This window comes from Microplitis demolitor, chromosome 3 (assembly GCF_026212275.2).
Source record: "Microplitis demolitor isolate Queensland-Clemson2020A chromosome 3, iyMicDemo2.1a, whole genome shotgun sequence".
Taxonomy (NCBI): Eukaryota; Metazoa; Arthropoda; class Insecta; order Hymenoptera; family Braconidae; genus Microplitis; species Microplitis demolitor.
The window spans coordinates 17,522,485-17,540,888 of NC_068547.1; the positions used below are offsets into that span (position 1 = coordinate 17,522,485).

Consider the following 18,404-nt stretch of genomic DNA (forward strand, 5'->3'; position numbering starts at 1 on the left):
TTAATAATTTTTATTCAACTTACATTTTATTTATTTATTCAAAAATTAAAAAAATTGACAATTAGCTACACTCACACTCGTTTAAAACAAATAATAATAATAATAACAAAATAAAGTTTTATAATTTTATATGAGTGTGAATGTAGCAGCCAATTGTCAATTTTTTAAATTTCACAATAAATAAATAAAATGTAAATAGAATAAAAATTAAAAAATGCATATTTAAATAAACGTAAAATCCATACGCGAATTTTTTAAAATTTAATTATTTCAATTAATTTATTATGATCCAGAAGTTAACAGACGATACAAAATTTTCGGATTTTTTTTTCACCAAATGAATTACAAAAATAAAATAAACTAAAAATATGCACATGGAGAAAATTAAAAAAACTATAGATGCAATTTTTGAAAATACTTTTTTTTATAATCTATCGTTTCTAAAAAAATTCAAAAATTATTAGACGTCAGCTAACTTCAGTATCATGATTTATTTATTTATTTCAAATTTATAAATTGTCTCATGTCTGCTATATTCACACTCATTATTTTATCCTGTAATAAAACCGATTCTAAAAGTCATTAAAATAAAAAACAATTCGAATACAACAATATGATTTATGAATAATGAGAAATACAAAATAAATAATAATAAATTATATATTTTAATGAAATAATTAATCAACTCCGATAAGAGCGCCAGCTGTCAAATTTTCATTTTCCATGCGCTTTTCTATCTCCGAATGTTTTCAGCTCAGGTAATACAAAATAAAAAATATATATGCAAGCCGTTTGAAAATGAATCACGTCGTTTGTCCGTGTGTTGGTGATGATTACCACCAATGGTAGTCGAGCATTCGTAGCTACACAACTGCATGAAAACAAACACATCCACAGAAACAACCTGAACCTGAACACAAGTACATAAAATTTAAAACAGCACACTGAAGGCATCCTCAGAGTGTAGATTCTAGAGACTAGAGACAGAGACGTCAAAAGACAGAGATAGAATCGAATCGAGTTCGCTGTTCGAGTGGTAAAGCAACTAAGCAATAGCAGAACCAAACGAAAATCCAACGACCAAGAACTGGGTAGCAGAACAGCAGCTAACGCATCAAAGACAACCAGGGGTTTAAGCCACAACAAAAAATACATTCGCTATAAAAAACGTTTTTAATAATATAAAACCATAATTATTTTTTATTACTCCATTTATATTTTTATTAAGATTTATTTTTTGTTTTAAATAAATATTGTGGTAATGGCGCAAAATATAAATCCATTTTATTCATCACCAAGTACTAATAGCAAAGCGAATGAGGAAAAGCAAAATATACCAAAGGACAATCATGCTGTTAGTAAACGGTAAGTGTCAATCATTTTGTATATCAATACAACGTTTACTTATTTTATTACTTATAAATATAACACTTTAACCCAATTTATTATTTTCTTTTTAAATATTTTGTTAGTTTTATTTTTTTTAATTTATTGAGAAATAACCTCTGCTGTTTTTTTTTTTTTTTGATGTTTTGATTTTTATTATTTATTTTTATTATTTTAGGGATAATAAATTAAAACGCATTAAAATATGACAGAGTTGGTAATGATTGTAATGATAATTATAATAATTGTTTGTTTGTTTATTTACAGTTTACAAAAAGAATTGATGGGTTTGATGATGAATATGGAGAAAGGTGTGTCTGCATTTCCTGATGGCGAAAATTTATTCAAGTGGATTGGAACAATTAATGGGCCTCTTGATACGGTACATAATTACTTTATTTATTTATTGATATGTAGTAATTTTATCTTGTGATGATGCAAGTACTCGAGATAGATACTGTGTTAGCTATGGAAATTTATACTAACATCATTAATTTAAATAGACTAACCAAAGAGGCTTTGCCCTGGATTTTTATTTAATATCAAAAATAGATCTGCTAGTTATTAATTTACTGCTAAGTAACTCCAATTTAACATGAGGATTTTGAATACTTCTATTACTATTTATATTATATTAGTAATTGCGATTACTAGCAACGAGTGTGAATGTAGCAGACATCAGACAAATTTAAAATTATAAATGAATGGAGTAAATAATTTAAAAAATAATGTTTATAAAAAGTGCACTTATTAATGTTTAAATTTGTTAAATGTGCATTTTTCAAAATTTTATTTTATTAATTATTTAGTCTATTTATTAATAATTTTAATTTGTCTGATGTCATGAGTGACGATCCTAAAGTTAACAGACAATTGAAAATTTTCGGATTTTTTTTTCATCAAATGAATTACAAAAAAATAAATATAAAAAAATTGCACATGTAGAAAATTTCATAAACTATAAGTGCAATTTTTTCAAATATTTTTTTTTTATGATTTACTGTTTTAATAATAATATCTATAAAAATGCACTTATTAAATTTTAAATTTTTTAAATGTGCGTTTTTTTAAAATTTAATTTTATGAATTATTTACTCCATTTATTAATAATTTTAAATTTGTCTGCTACATTCATACTCATTTACTAGCAAGTTTATTACTAGGGAATAATTAATAAGCTTCAGAATTATTATTTATTATAATTTTGGTTTAAACAAATAAATCTGAAGTGCTTAAAATAAAAAAAAACTTAATTTTTGCTTACAATATATATTTTTATTTTTTAATGCAAGTAAAAAAAAAATAGTACAATTTGCAACTAAATTAAAAAGAAAAGAAAATGATTTAGTTGAAGTAAATATATCATTTCTTGATTGTTACAAAAAAAATTATTTAATAATATTCCCTCTCCGCAGGATGTACAAAGAAATTTTTATCTTGACCTTAAGCTCTATTTATTTATTAAAATTAATACCCAAAGGCATTAATGTCTAACGTTCATGAAAATCGATTTCCCGCTATATTAATTTTAAATTGCTAATTAGTACTACAGGACAGTTATTTAATTAGAGGTTTAATTAAATCCGGATTATTTTATCGTTGTTATGCTCATTCTATTGTTAATTAGTAATATTTATTTTTTAGAGCATTCTTACACAGTACCCCCCTTCAATTTTTAGATATGTCCAATGACAACTATCACAATCTTAATAAAATTTTAACAATTAAAAATAATTAAGCACTCGTAGAAAAAAAGACAACGTAATTATAATTTTGCTAGGATGTGAATTTTAAAAAAATACTTGCAGCTGTTTTAATTTAGCAGCTTAACAAAATTTCAGATAAATTTTAGTTTAAAATATTTAAAATTTGAAACTATACGTCACGAAAATTTTATTAGAATTGTTTATTAAAATTGATAACTAATTAATTTATTTTAAAATCTCTATCCAAGCGAGGTTACAACTGCAATATCCTTTTTTTAATTAATGCTTTAATTTTTTTTAGTTTATTAATTAATTTAATTTAATAACTGTTATGACAATTCAGTCATTGAATATTTTTACTAATTATAGTTTGACATAAAAATTAATTCGCTTGCGAGTAAAGCGGGCAAAAGTAATAATGAATAATAAATAATATTTTTGTTTGAGTATCTTTCATATTTTTCTTCTGTTCTATTCTTCTCCATGTTCTTCGGTGTCTTCACTGCCTTCTTGCCTCAAAGTCCGTGACCCTGCCACTTTTTTCAAAGTCTGTTCAAATTTTTCTGAAGATCGCACATATTTTCTGATCTGTTTTCCCTCTTAACTTTTATCAATCTGCCTTCCATTGTTCCTTCATCCCTATCGCTGCCACGTCTTCAGATACTTCCTGTCTTCGCTGTTTACTAACTTTGCTAAAGGAGGCAAAAATATTAATAATATATTTGTATAAATAAAATAATTAATGAATTTATAAAATTAATTTTAGGTTTACTCTGGTTTGACGTACAAATTGACATTGGAATTTCCACATAGCTATCCATACAGTGCACCAGTTGTACGTTTTATAACTTCATGTTTTCATCCTAATGTCGATCATCTTGGTAATATATGTTTGGATATACTAAAAGATAAATGGAGTGCTCTCTATGATGTTCGTACAATTTTATTGTCAATTCAATCACTTCTTGGAGGTAAGTAAAATAATAAAATATATGAGTGTGAATGTAACAGATATCAATTAAATTTAAAATTACAAATAAATACAGTAAATACTTAAAAAAATAATATTTATAAAAAATGCCCTTATTAATTCTAAAATTTTTTAAAGGCGCATTTTTCAAAAATTTTATTTTATTAATTGTTTACTCTATTAATAATTGTAAATTTGTCTGATGTCTGCTACATTCACACTCATTGAAATATATAAGGAGCCATTTATAAAATACCTTTGCACTTTTTGAGGGGGAGCCGAGGGTTTAAGGAAATGTGACGTTCACAACTTATCCAATAATTTTCAAAATTTTTCTATCGGTTTTGTAAATTTTACTTTTTTTTTGGTACGATAGAAAGTCCTTCGTTTCATATTTGTAAATATATAAATATTTCTACGTATATATTTCCATCATCGGCTCAATAACTTCTTATATTTACTTATGTTTGATTTGTTTATTATTTTTCTTTTGACCTCAGCACTAGAGTTGCGGTCTGACATAATCAGTTTTCTTTTATATCCAATATCAAAAATTTATTATTGCAATTCATAAATTTTTTTTTAAATATATAGAAATTTTTATACTATTAATTGATGTATATATCGTGAAGGGGGGGGGGGTCTGTAATTTTTAACGCAATATTGATAGAAAGGGTCGCAAAAATGTAACGAAAGAGGGGGATCTAAAAAGGTAAAATTTTGAGTGAGGTATTTTATGAAAGGTCTCAATATCAGAAAAAAAATTTATTAATATTTTATTATTAATTATTTTTGTTTAGAACCAAACAATGACAGCCCATTAAATGTCCAAGCAGCTGAATTATGGAACGATCAAACAAAATTTAAGAAACATTTGCTTGAAGAGTATCACAGAGACGCTGAACGTAACTCACGAGATTCATGATAAGCAAATTTAACAACATTCATTTATTATCAATACCATCTTTCATAATGCGTCATATTAAGATATTAAATTGAATTAAAATTAAATAAATAAATAAAAAAAAGAGCTCATACTCTAATTTATTAAAATCTAAGACACGTGGCTTTAAATTAACGTGGAGTTATTTAAATAAATAGTAGTGTTAATTCAAGTAAAAGCCACTTGAGTCATCTGATTAAATTAAAAAAAAATAATAATAATAAATAACTTAAATATTAAATTAAGATAAATAAATTATAAATTAAATCAAACTTTTGATTGTTGTAAAATGACAAAAGATTAAATTATAATTTTTTTTTTAGATAAATTTGTGAGAAAACGCCAACAATAATCATCATTATTTATTTCATTTTACAATAAGTTATTGACAATGCCATTTTTAACAGTAAACAATATAAATATCTAAAATAATTTCGTTCTATCTCAATAATATATCATTGTCATTTTATTCTGAAATAAATATTTTCAATGTATTAATTATTTTTATTACATTATTTATTTTAATCCTATTAATTAATATAATTTTTTTTATACTTGATAATTCCATTCAATTTCGAAATTATTATTATTTTTATAAATTTAGAGCTAATATTAATAGCAATATTTAAAAAAAAAATTATTTACAATGTTATTTAAAACTGATTATATCTGGTTTAAAAAAAAATTTTTAAATATTTTTAAAAGTTGCATTTTAAAATAACGATATTTTATAATCGTGAAGTTGACGAACAATTAGAAATTTTCAGTTTTGTTTTTTAAAGAATCAATTATAAAAAATTAAAAACTAAAAATATGTAAATGTAGAAAATTTTTAAAATCATAGATGCAATTCTTTTTAATATTTTTTTTTTGTACTTTATCACTAAAAAAAAATCAAAAAATTATTAGAAGTCGGCTAACTTCAGTATTATGATATTTTATAGATTTAATTATCTCATTTAAAGTCTCTATTAATAAATACAAAAAAAATATACAACAGTAAAATTAATTGTAATTTTTTTATACAAAAAAAAGCATATCAAATTTTTATAACTTCCTAATGATAGTTCCTATTACTTTTTTTTTATGAGGGTATACAACAGACAGCTTACAATTTTTCATTTTTTTTAAATAAACAAACTAAATATTAATAAATAGAATTTTTTTGAATTCATGCGAATGATTTTTCGAAACTTGAAGTAAAATTTTATTTTCTAGTATTGCGCAATTTATTTTTTAAACAATAATTATGTACGATACTCAAGTTAGCCGTTTAATAATTTTTGAATTTTTTTAGAAGCGATAAATTATAAAAAAAAAATATTTCAAAAAATTGCACCTGTAGTTTTTTTAATTTTCTACATATGTATATATATATATATATATTTTTTTTTTTCGATGTAATTGATTTGTTAGAAATGACAATTGTTGTCCTCTAAGTTCAAGATCATTAATTTATGCGCCTTCTATTTTTAGCGTTATCATTTTATATTAATTACAAAAAAATTGAGTTATAATAGTAGTGATTACTTTTTTTTTAATATAAAAAATTGACCTCACTGCTCATGGCCAGCAACTTGATAACGTAAAAAAGATATGAGCTCAGTTTATATGCATATGCAAATAAAAATAAGGATTTAAAATATAAATATTAGTGATTGACTATAAAAAAAAGTAAAATATGTTGATTAAATTTTATAAAATTTCTACGTGTAAGTCACTGTTAAATTTATCTAGATTAAATTTCAGTGCAAAAAACATTGCAACTGTTCGAAATTTATCGATCTCGTCCACAATACTCCAGGTACATTATGTTTTGTATATATATGTATGATATACATACAAAATATACATAAATGTCTGTATGATATATTACATAAGATGAAAGGTATGAAATTAAATACTTTTCATATTTACGGTGCATTTAATTTCATTCCTTCAATCGTATATTTACTCTCGCTAATTAAATTATCAGAGTAGTAAATATAATTATTTTAATATTTATCTATTTTTAGGAAAAAAAAATAAATGTAGATGGTGTGGATATTAATTATCTTAAAACTGGAACAGGAAATCATCCAATTCTTTTATTGCCTGGTGCTGTTGGTAATTTCTGATTCAAATTCAAATTCAAATTTTTTTTTTATTTTATAATTGAAACTAAAATTCTATTGAAAACATTTTCACCCTGATAAGAAATTTAAAAATTTTAAATAATTTGGAACTCACAACATTAGTCAGTTTAGTAATTTTTGTAAATGTTCTTTTAAATTTTACCTTGATTATTTTGAAACATATTTTTAAAAATGTTAATTTCATGTTTCATTTTTGTTTATTAAAAATTTTGAAAAATAAAACTAAACTTCAAATTATGATATAATGTCGATTTTTTAAAACAATTTTTAAACTTCTGAAAATAAAAACTCAATTTGCACACTTGGCTTTGTGATCTATAAGATAGAAATTTTGACAAAGCAATCAGAAATTTATATCACCGAAAAAATATCTGCTTAAAAGACTTGACACAAGTGACGAAAAAAATTAAAATCCAAATAATGGTAAAATAAGTCATCTGAATTATTTTTTAATTGAAATGACGTTTTTTCGATGGAAAAAAAAGACAAATTTCCTACGACTTCTAGGACCAACATCTCTATGTCTTATTTATATAAAAAAAAATTTGGCTTTGAGACAAATAAAAATTTGTTTTGTCCTGTTAAAAGAATTTTTTATGACATCTTAAAGTTGTCTCTTGCTACTTGGAAAAAAAAGCAATTGACTTAATATTATAAATGAATGTTTTTTAGATTATTTTGTAGAGTTTTTTTGACTTTCTATTAAAGGCTCTAAAAGTTATCATTTTTTTCCAGCCAAAATATGTTCAGAAAAATCTGATTTTCAACTATTTCTGAACATTTTTTTTTAAATATTTCAATAGTATCCAAGTAGCACAGAGTCAACTTTAAGACGTCTCAAAAATGTCTTATAAAAGGATAAAACAAAATTTTTTTTGTCTCAGTCACCTTTTTTGGTATAAATACGACATGCAAATGTTGGTTTTCGAAACAAAGAAAATTTTTGTTGGTTTTTCGGTCTTATTTCAATTAAAACGTCATTTTGATGACTTATTTTACCACTGTTTGTAATTTACTTTTGTCGTCACTTGTGTTAAGTCTTTTAATTAGACATTTTATCGATGACATGAATTTCTGATCGTTTTGTCAACATATTGGTGCCTTATCGATGTCAAAAAGTAGCCTAAAAACTGATATCTTATAGATGTCTCAAAGGCAAGTGCGCTACTTGGGTATTTAGTCGACAATTGTGTTCCTCCTTGAAATTTCAAAAGTTTAAAAAAAGTTTGTTGTGTCATGTTTTGAAGTTTACAATAATAATCCTTTTTTCAACCTTTTGTCAATGATTTTTTTACACAGCTTCTTATACAGAAAATTTTCAAACCATTTTTTTTATACACCAAAGGATTCTATCTCTACAAAGATTTGAATTCATACAGTGATTTATTTTTACATAAATATGTTATAAAATAAATATTTCATGGGATATAAATTAAATATTTACAAAATGTCATTTAATAATGATTTTTTAAAAATAAACTAGTCTCGGAGCAACGAATTTTTTGATACTATTGCCTTTTGATGGAGAAATTTGAACTATAAAAATTATAATTGATAACTTCTTATAATATTTTTATTATTTTCTTAATGTATAAATAAATATAATTTATAGGAACTATATGGACGGATTTCAAGCCACAAATTGAAGGTCTAGATAAGACAAAATTTACAATAGTAGCATGGGATCCACCGGGTTATGGAAAGTCTCGTCCGCCAGACAGAGTATTCTCAGACAATTTTTTCGAGCGTGACGCTAAATACGCCCATAATTTAATGAAGATGTTGGGCTTCGAAAAGTTTTCTCTTGTTGGTTGGAGTGACGGTGGAATTACTTCTATTATTCTCGCTGCAAATAATCCACAGAGCATACAAAAAATGGTCGTACAAGGATCTAATGCTTTCATACTGCCTCAAGAAATTAAAATATATGAAAGTACGTCGATAATTTTTATTTGAATAATTGCATTACAAATAAAAAAAAGAAAATCGTAATTCCAAATAATGAAATGAGCAATAAATATTTTTTATAGGCAATAAAAATATAGATACATGGTCTGAAAAAATGAGAGCGCCTTTGATTGCAATCTATGGGGAAGAGTATTTGAGAAAAACTTGGTCTGATTGGGTTGACGCAATGAGTAAAATTTTCAAAGATAATGGTGGAGATCTTTGTAAAAATCATGTTACTAAAGTTAAATGTTCTACATTAATTGTGCAGGGTAAAAAAGATGTATTAGTTGATCAGTCACATCCTGTTTATTTGAAAAATAATATTGCCAACTCAAGGTTAGTATTTTTATTTATTTTTTTACCCGCCAAAATTATTCTCAGACTGTGTCCTCCTCCTTTTTAAAAATTTTCAATGACTCAACTGTCATAAGCGGATCAAAATCTTAATTGATTGAAAAAAAAAATTAAAACCTTAAGGTAAAAGACTTAGTACCCGATCAGGGAACTAGTACCCGATTACTCATGTATTTGTATATCTATATTTACTAAATTTTACTAAATATAAATGTACAAATGCATGGAGTGATCGAGTACTAGATCCCTGATTGGGTACTAGGTTTTTTACCTTAGGATTACATTTTTTTTTTTAATCAATTGATAAGATTTTGATTTTCTTATAACAGTTGAGTCATTGAAAATTTTTGAAAAGTGGGGGGGGGGCTGCCGGAGAATGGCCTTCGTAGTTGCAATTTAGGTGAGATAAATTAAAAAAAAAAATACTTACAGTTGACATCAATTGAGAGTTAAACAAAATTTATAAAATAAATTAAAATAATATCTTTATGTCAATTTTATAGTTCGAATTTTCAAATTTATTCAAAACATTTTGCTTAACTTCTAATTGATAACAACTGTAAGTAATTTGTTTTAAATTCTAAATCACGGCGAAACTGCAACTACGTTCCCAAGTAGCACAGAGTCAACTTTAAGATGTGTTAAAGATGTCTTTTAAAAGGACAAGACAAATTTTTTTTTGTCTCAGAGTCATCTTTTTTAGTGCGAATACGACTAGCAAATGTTGGTTTCAGAGACAGAGAAAATTTGTGTTGTTTTTTCTATCTCATGTCAATTAAAAAGTCGTTTAGATGACTTATTTTACCACTATTTGTAATTTACTTTTTATCGTCACTTATTTTTATTTAAGTCATTTAAGTAGGTATTTTTTCGGTGACAATTTCTGATTGTTTTGTCAACATATTGATGCCTTATCGACAAATCAAAAAGTATTATAAAAACTGATATCTTATAGATGTCACAAAGGCAAGTGTGCTACCTGGGTAGTTTTTTTTTAATAAATGCTTCAATTTTTGGAATTAATTGATAAAATTTCAATCCTGTTTCGAAAGTTATTCCATATTTTTAAAAAGTGGGGGCCACTGTCTGAAAGTGCCTTTAATAATTAATAAGATTTGAACTAAAAGATTTTTCTTTTATTTTTTAGAGTGGAGATTTTTGAAAAAGGCGCCCACAATCTTCACCTAAGGTATCCTGACGAATTCAACAAATCGATAACTGAATTTTTATTAAAATAAAAATAAAAAATAACTTGCTTTTCTATTTGATTGGAATAAAACGTTATAATCTTGTAAGATTTTGTTTAAACTTTTCTATAATCTGTTTATGTTAAAATTTATTAAATTTAAACCAACAATAAGTTGTAAAAATAAATGACTTAATATTTTTAATTATTTGCTCTATTTAAAGTTACATGCATTATTAATATGACATATAGATAACTCTGATTTGAAAATCAAATTTCATAAGATAAAGATTATCTATAAACAAGTAATTCAATGGCCTCGATATTTGATTATGCGCTAATATTATATTATATTTAAAAACTTATATTTACCGCTGTAAATTTTAAAAGTTTGAAATAAGAAAGGCGGCAATAATGTTACTTAAAACATTAGCAAAATTTTTTACAAACAATTCTACTGGTTTACATCAAACAATTAATTTTAAAAGGATTCATTTTGGTATACGAAATTTATCGACTAATAATAATGCACTCGAGGTAAATTATATAAGATATCTTTTAAAAATATAAGAATTTTGTAATTAATAAATAATTTGTAGGAGAAGAAAATAAATGTCAAAGGTGTTGATATTAATTATGTTAAAACTGGTACTGGAAAACATACTGTCTTTCTTTTAACAAGTACTTTAGGTAATTATATATGTATATATATATATATATATATATATACAATAGGGTGCGTCATTTCAGAGCAACATTTTTTTTTTAATTGCATGTGGAAAAAATTATATTTCAACACAAAAAAAAAAATTTGGCGCAAGAAAAAAATTCTGTCTTGATTAGAGATCTAGCTCATTGAAAAATTCGATTTCTCATTTAAATAACTCAGGAAAATTTTTTTTTCAAGCTTTGAGTATTTTTAACTTTTTAACAGATCAATGGATCGAATATACCAATATAAACTTTTGTAGGAAATTGTATGTTCTACAGAAAAGGTCTCTTATCATTTTTTGATAAATCTATTCGTTAATTAGTATCTGTAATTAAAATTTTTTTCAAAATACATCAGTTTCACATTAATATGAATTTGCATATTCAAGCAAGAAAAAATATAAATTTCTGTCAAAAAACTGTTTATTATAATAAAAATATGAAGTTATACTACTTATTATACTTAAAAGTTTTATAACTTTTTTACGTTAGTTGTACGAAGGAAACACTCAAATACTTTTTTGTAGAGTATTAAATTTCTTACAAGACTATATACTTTGATTTTCGGAAAAAAATTTGTCAAATACTTTTCATTTGAAAAAATAAAAAAAAAATTTTTTACATGCAATTCAAATGGGAAAATGAATATTTGTTGAGCTCATAGTAGGATTGAAATTTTGCGTTGCTCTATTAGTAGGATTTTTTTTTATACTTAAAACCAGCTTTTGAGCCACAAGAAAAATGATTTTTTTCTAAATTTATTTAAATAAATTAATCTTTAGGAAGTATATGGACGGACTTCAAACCACAAATTGAAGGCTTAGATAAAACGAAATTCACAGTTGTCGGGTGGGATCCACCGGGTTATGGAAAATCTCGTCCGCCAGACAGAGTATTCTCAGACAATTTTTTCGAGCGTGACGCTGAATATGCTTATGAATTAACGAATATTTTGGGCATTCAAAAATTTTCTCTTGTTGGTTGGAGTGGCGGTGGCATTACTGCGATAAATATTGCTGCTAATTATCCTTACTGTGTTGATAAACTCATTTTGATAAGCTGTGGTACATATCTATCTTCTAAAGAAATGGATACTTATAAAAGTAAATATTATTTAATATAAAAAAATATTACTATATAATTTAAATATTTAATTTATTAAATATTTAAAGGTATGAGAGACGTAAGTAAATGGTCTGACAAAATGAAAGGACCTTTGGTAGCTATTTATGGTGAAGAGAATTTGCATAAAATGTGGAACTCATGGGTGGACGCAATGGTTCAAGTTTTTGAACATAACAAAGGTGATCTTTGTCATACGGCTGCCACCAAAGTTAAATGTCCTACATTAATTGTACAGGGTAATAAAGATATTATTGTCTATCCAAATCATGCTGCCATCCTAAACAGGACTATTAGTAATTCAAGGCGTGTATATTTGTTTTTATAAAATGTATTCAAACTTTTTATCTTGATTATTGTAAATAATTTATTATTATATTTTAGAGTACGAATATTTGAAGAAGGAGGGCATAATATTCATCTGAGATTTCCTGACGAGTTCAATAATTTAATTACAGAATTTTTATTGGAAGAAAACTGAAAGATTTTTAAAAATAATCTAGTATTTTAAACAAATAATTTAACTTTAAAATAATCGTCGTTTTTTTTTTGTTATCATCAAGACAGTAATATCATTGTCCTGATATTATTTAAATAAATTATTCACTTCCCTGATTAAGAAATCTGATTTTGAATGATTTGAGATTACGTAACTCTAAATCACTTTGAATTATTCCAAATTGTCTAAATTATTTTGCTTTTGAGTATAAATTTTGGAATGAATCATTTTAAATCATATTGAATTAAAAAATAACGAAATATTATTTTCTGATTTGAGATTATTTTAAATAATTTGAACTCTTGAATCATTTCAAATTTAATCAAATTAGAAAATAATATCGCAATTTCTGGATCATACTTTTATAATTTAAAATAATCCCAAGTTAAGAATTTTAAATCATTTTGAATCATTTCAAATCATATTTTTATAATTTAAAATAACTTGAAGTTGAGAATTTTAAATTATTTTGAATTATTTAAAATTATAATTTTATGATATGATACAATATGAAATAATTTAGATTTTTCAAATCAGATTTCTGATTTTTAGATTTTAAATTAGATTTTGTAATCAGGGTAATGACATGAACTAGCATTACCTAAAAAAAAAATAATTAAAATACAAATCACGTACTTGTTAATGAAATTTAAATATGTCGTCTGATGTCAGTTAGTTTTTTAAGAATTACAAAAATATAAAAAAAAAAAATAAATATATATACCTTTAATTTTTAATATACCTTTATATATACTTTAATATATAGACCTTTTCTTTGGCTTTTTATTTCTACTAATTTTTCGTTTTTGAAAAATCTTAAGAACAAGAAATTTTAAAAGTTACGGACTAGTACTTGAAGTTATTCACTACAATAAAGCACTAGAATATTTATAATTTTAATAATAGTAATAACAAAAGCACCTTAACTCAAACAAACTAATGATATATATTTTACGTGCAAAAACTGTATATGTGCATGCTTCATTGCATTTTATAAGGCATACTAAAGTACTCAGATACAAGTCACACCCTTCCGTTTACTTTTACTCCTCAGATATCGTTAATTTTTTATTTAAAAAATCCTACTTCATATTTTACTCCTCTGTAAATACTAAATAACTATTTTTTATTTGCTTAAATCTATAAACATACTGTTTATTGAATCGGTGCCACAATTCTCTAACTGTGTGAGTACTCATAAAATACTCCCAAAAAACCTCTCAGTACCTCGACGATGCGGTAGAATGAATTTGCGTTCAATGAGCCCAAGACAGGGTTGGGTGATCAGAAAAATCGATTCAATTGCCGATATCCTTCAATGCATAAAATTTCCAATAGTAATTTATAAAAATTACTTTTATTTACTCAACATTATCTAATATTATTAATTTTAAAAAATATTTTATTCAAATACTGAAAGTTTTAAAAATATAAATTACAATTATTTTTTAAAATTGTAAATAAATGCTGAGAAATTCAATGCGTTGTCTGATGCAGTAGAAAGTGGATTTTGTGCTACTTGTGATCACTCCTTTTATGTCAAGTGAGGCTGAATCCCAAATTTATTTCCTTATACAAAATTTATATATATAAATATCTATCATTATGCAATAATTAATTTTTATTATTAATTACAAAAATTTGTAAATACATTCAATAAAAAAATTGAAATAAATTAAAATTTTTTAATTAGACATTTTAATTAATTAATGATTTAATTTTTATGTGAGTATATATCATTATACATTAGTATATATCAAGGCCTTATTATCTACAAATATATATATATATATATATATATATATATATATATATATATATATATATGTATATATAAACCTTGTATAATATATAAATCAATAAACTCAAGTGACATCAGTTATAAATATAAAAATGAACTTTTCGATGTCTGTTCCAGTTGTTTATTTTATAATATTCAAATATTAAATGTTTACCAAATATATATAAATAATTTTATATACATACATTTGTTCATAATATTTAAATAAAAGATACGATCAATGTGAAAGGAAACTTCCGCGAGGCGTAGGTGACATGCGTGGAAATCCTTTAGTCTTTAGGCGTACGCCCTTTTTGATGACAAAAATATATTATTTTTAATTGCTTTTAAAAATAATTTAATTGCTCTATAGACCGACAAATTAGCAATTAAATAAAAGAAAGGAAAATTTACAAATAAAAAAATTACTTAAAAAAAAAACGTTTAAAAGTGTTTGTATATGGACAGAGTTTCCAAATATGGTCAGCGTGTTTCTCGCCTCGATTCATACTGATCTCTTCCATTCCCTCTCTCTTAACTTTATATATTTATTTATTTTTTTATGCAGTATTATATATGTCGAGATTTAAAAACCGGCAGTACAGGGTCTAGTTAAGAATAAAATGAATACCAAGACTTTTAAAACCACCACTAAATTCTCATATATGTTTTTATCATCCTGACCTTTGACTCCATTTGATTATTATTTCCCGTAATACTTATTTCAAATAAAATATTTACATTAAAGTATATACTTGTATTAATGTAACTGTTATTTACTATACATACATATATATATATATGTATATATATATATATATATATATATATATATATATATATATATGATATATATGTATATCAACAATAATAATTAGGAAATTTTATAGCAAATCTTTTTTAATTCATATATTTTGGATGAAATTTTCAGAGTAAATTTATTTTCCATTGAGTTTTTTATAATTAAAAAATAAAAATTAATTTATAAATATATATTTTTAAAATAAGAAAGATATAAATATGATGAATGATGACTCATATATACAATATGAGTAGACTGTATAGTAACACACCTTCATTCTCAATCCTTTTTTCATTCAAACTCTTACATTACATTCTATTTATATTTTATAAAAATTTTTATATACGTAAGACTTTAAATAATACACCAGTATATGTATATATACATATATAAAAAAAATATCTTAAGTTTTACATGACGATATCACCTTCATTGCCGCAGTATTTTCGCGATAAACGAGAGGACGATACCTTGTACGGTAACTTGGATCGCTGGACGTTATTTCAATACGATATCGAGTACTTGAGACTCTCGGTACATAACGAGAAAGCGGGACTAAAAATTGACCTCATTATCATCCTACATACTATTATTATATATTAGACATTTATATATATATATTAAATTTATTTAATTACTAATAAAAATATAAATACAGATAAATAAATATTTTGATATTAAACTTTGTCTATTATTTTTTTTTAGTGTTTTGACATTCTAGACATAATCAATACAACGGTGTCAACACATGTAAAAACACTGGGTTACTCACACGAACATGTTTCGATTGAACGAGCTTAAAGTCCTAGAAATTCCCCTCAATGTCCTGCGCACACGCCATTAAAAAAAAATTTACTTGAAAGAAGAAAAAAAAATGTATGACTCATTCTTGTATTTTTACATAAAATATTTTCAGTCAATATTTTTTTATAAAAATTTTAAATTTGTTTTTATTGATAATTTGGAGCTAAAATTTCATGATACTGAAATTAACCGTCTAATAATTTTTTTGGTTTTTTTTAAAAACGATGCATTTAACAAAAAAGTATTTTAAAAAATTGCACCTATAGTTTTTTTAATTTTCTACAGATGTATATTTTTAGTTTTTTTTTAAATTGTTAAAAAAAAATAAAAAATTGTTAATTGTCTGCTAACTTCAGGATCATTAAATTTAAAATATCAAGATTAAGAACCACAACAATTGAGACCAAAAGTAAATGTGATGTCATTCTTAGCTTTTGATGGCAACTCTATATACGTGCAATCAAGTGACCAAATGAAGGACAATGAACATGAGAGACGTTAAATCGAGCGTGTCATCATTCTATTATTTACATTACTCTTGATATTAATATATTGCGCAAGAAACATATATATACCACAATAAAAAATAAAAATTTTTGCACAAATTATTTCTTACTGTTTAATTAATGAACTTTAATGAAAGTATTCATGAGAGTTCTATTTATAGAGTAGTATAGTGTAATGCTTTTTTTTCATATTTTTTATATCAATCCCGTTACAACTGATGACCTGACGTTTAACATCATCACTGTAGCATGTACTCACATCATGTACTTCAAAGTTAAGTGGTCCAATACATTTTCCAAGCTTTTACTGTCTGAGATCGGATATTGTTGTTTATATTGATGTTGATGCAGGCTCTCAATGTCTGCAATTTAATAATCAAATCAATAATCCACAGTCTATAGTATGTAGTCTATGAAAAATATAAACAAGTACCAAGTATATTTTTCTACAGTCTCAGTAAGTTCGTTCATGATCCATACAAGGTAACGTCTACCAGAGATTGTCGTGTATGCTGTCATGAGTTGTGTTGAATTTACTTCAGTAATAGAACCACGCCTGGTTAATAAATTTTACTATCATTAATTTATTGTACACAGAGAAAAAAGATTTTTTCGCATCATTGTATATTTTTATCGCGAGAAATTAAAAATTTTAAATCTAATATATTTTTAGTGCAAAAATTTTAGGATTTCATTCAAAATATTTTTCTAAATTGAAGAAACTCAAGTTTATTTTAAAATATTTTGATTTTTTTTTTTTTTTTTTTTTTTTTTTTTGCAGGTGTAAATATATGAAATTAATGCAATAATTTATGTAGATTTATTATTTGAAAAAATATTGTTTTCTCAAAAGTTATTTTTTTTCTCATTGTATTGCATTAAATAATTATGAGATTGAGATTTAGACTGCGACTAAATATTTAATGATTATATTAATTAAATAAACCAATTACTTAAATTATTTAATGTTGATCTTATTTGGAGTCAAGCAGTCAGGTACTAAGAATCTTCAAGTACTCTTACATTAAGCAGTTTCACATATCATACGCAACTTGTCTATATAAAACATCAACATGTTTTTATGCCTGGATGACAAACATAACATGTTTCTCGACAAATAATTTATTTAACTTGTAATTCAATGTAATTTAAATGCCTTTTATAAATAAATAGACAACTTATTTATTAATCAATTGTAACACATGCATCATTTATTTTTATTATTACAATTGCTGCTGTTTATACTTTATGATACTGAATTTAGCCGACGTCTGAAAATTTTGGGATTTTTTTAAAAATGATAAATTTAAAAAAATTACACTTGTAGTTTTTTCAATTTTCTATATGCGCATATTTTTAGTTTTTTTTTTTTTAATTTATCGTTTTAAAAAAAAATCAAAAAATTGCTAATTTTCTTGTAGCAGACACCAGATAAATTTAAAATTACAAATAAAAAAAATAAATAATTAATAAAATTAAATTTTGAAAAAATGCGCATTTAAAAAATTTTACAATTGTCTGATGTCTGCTACATTCATACTTATTAGGAT

At 24.3% G+C, this 18,404-nt stretch overlaps 3 protein-coding genes across 3 annotated transcripts; all 3 read left to right on the top strand.

The window, feature by feature from the left end:
- Positions 1-869: 869 nt before the first annotated feature.
- Positions 870-5,095, top strand: LOC103572287 (ubiquitin-conjugating enzyme E2 C). Its single transcript, XM_008550817.3, has 4 exons — positions 870-1,365; positions 1,654-1,768; positions 3,859-4,063; positions 4,863-5,095. Exons 1-4 carry the CDS (start codon positions 1,262-1,264, stop codon positions 4,985-4,987), a joined length of 549 nt encoding a protein of 182 aa, XP_008549039.1. The 5' UTR covers positions 870-1,261; the 3' UTR covers positions 4,988-5,095.
- A 1,341-nt stretch (positions 5,096-6,436) lies between these two features.
- Positions 6,437-10,818, top strand: LOC103572526 (valacyclovir hydrolase). Its single transcript, XM_014441094.2, has 5 exons — positions 6,437-6,809; positions 7,021-7,111; positions 8,753-9,073; positions 9,171-9,426; positions 10,592-10,818. Exons 1-5 carry the CDS (start codon positions 6,687-6,689, stop codon positions 10,680-10,682), a joined length of 882 nt encoding a protein of 293 aa, XP_014296580.2. The 5' UTR covers positions 6,437-6,686; the 3' UTR covers positions 10,683-10,818.
- A 103-nt stretch (positions 10,819-10,921) lies between these two features.
- LOC128667431 (valacyclovir hydrolase-like) lies at positions 10,922-12,883 on the top strand. The gene is made up of 4 exons (XM_053737308.1): positions 10,922-11,167; positions 11,230-11,320; positions 12,124-12,444; positions 12,514-12,883. The coding sequence occupies exons 1-4, from the start codon at positions 11,045-11,047 to the stop codon at positions 12,789-12,791; spliced, it is 813 nt and encodes a 270-aa protein (XP_053593283.1). The 5' UTR covers positions 10,922-11,044; the 3' UTR covers positions 12,792-12,883.
- Positions 12,884-18,404: the final 5,521 nt, after the last annotated feature.

Coding starts and splice junctions, on each gene's coding strand:
- LOC103572287 (XM_008550817.3), top strand. CDS start 1,262: ATGGCGCAAAATATAAATCCATTTTATTCATCACCAAGTACTAATAGC. Junction 1,769..3,858: donor TTAATGGGCCTCTTGATACG/GTACATAATTAC, acceptor AATTAATTTTAG/GTTTACTCTGGTTTGACGTA. Junction 4,064..4,862: donor AATTCAATCACTTCTTGGAG/GTAAGTAAAATA, acceptor ATTTTTGTTTAG/AACCAAACAATGACAGCCCA.
- LOC128667431 (XM_053737308.1), top strand. CDS start 11,045: ATGTTACTTAAAACATTAGCAAAATTTTTTACAAACAATTCTACTGGT. Junction 11,168..11,229: donor CTAATAATAATGCACTCGAG/GTAAATTATATA, acceptor AATAATTTGTAG/GAGAAGAAAATAAATGTCAA. Junction 11,321..12,123: donor TCTTTTAACAAGTACTTTAG/GTAATTATATAT, acceptor ATTAATCTTTAG/GAAGTATATGGACGGACTTC.
- LOC103572526 (XM_014441094.2), top strand. CDS start 6,687: ATGTTGATTAAATTTTATAAAATTTCTACGTGTAAGTCACTGTTAAAT. Junction 6,810..7,020: donor TCTCGTCCACAATACTCCAG/GTACATTATGTT, acceptor ATCTATTTTTAG/GAAAAAAAAATAAATGTAGA. Junction 9,074..9,170: donor AGAAATTAAAATATATGAAA/GTACGTCGATAA, acceptor TATTTTTTATAG/GCAATAAAAATATAGATACA.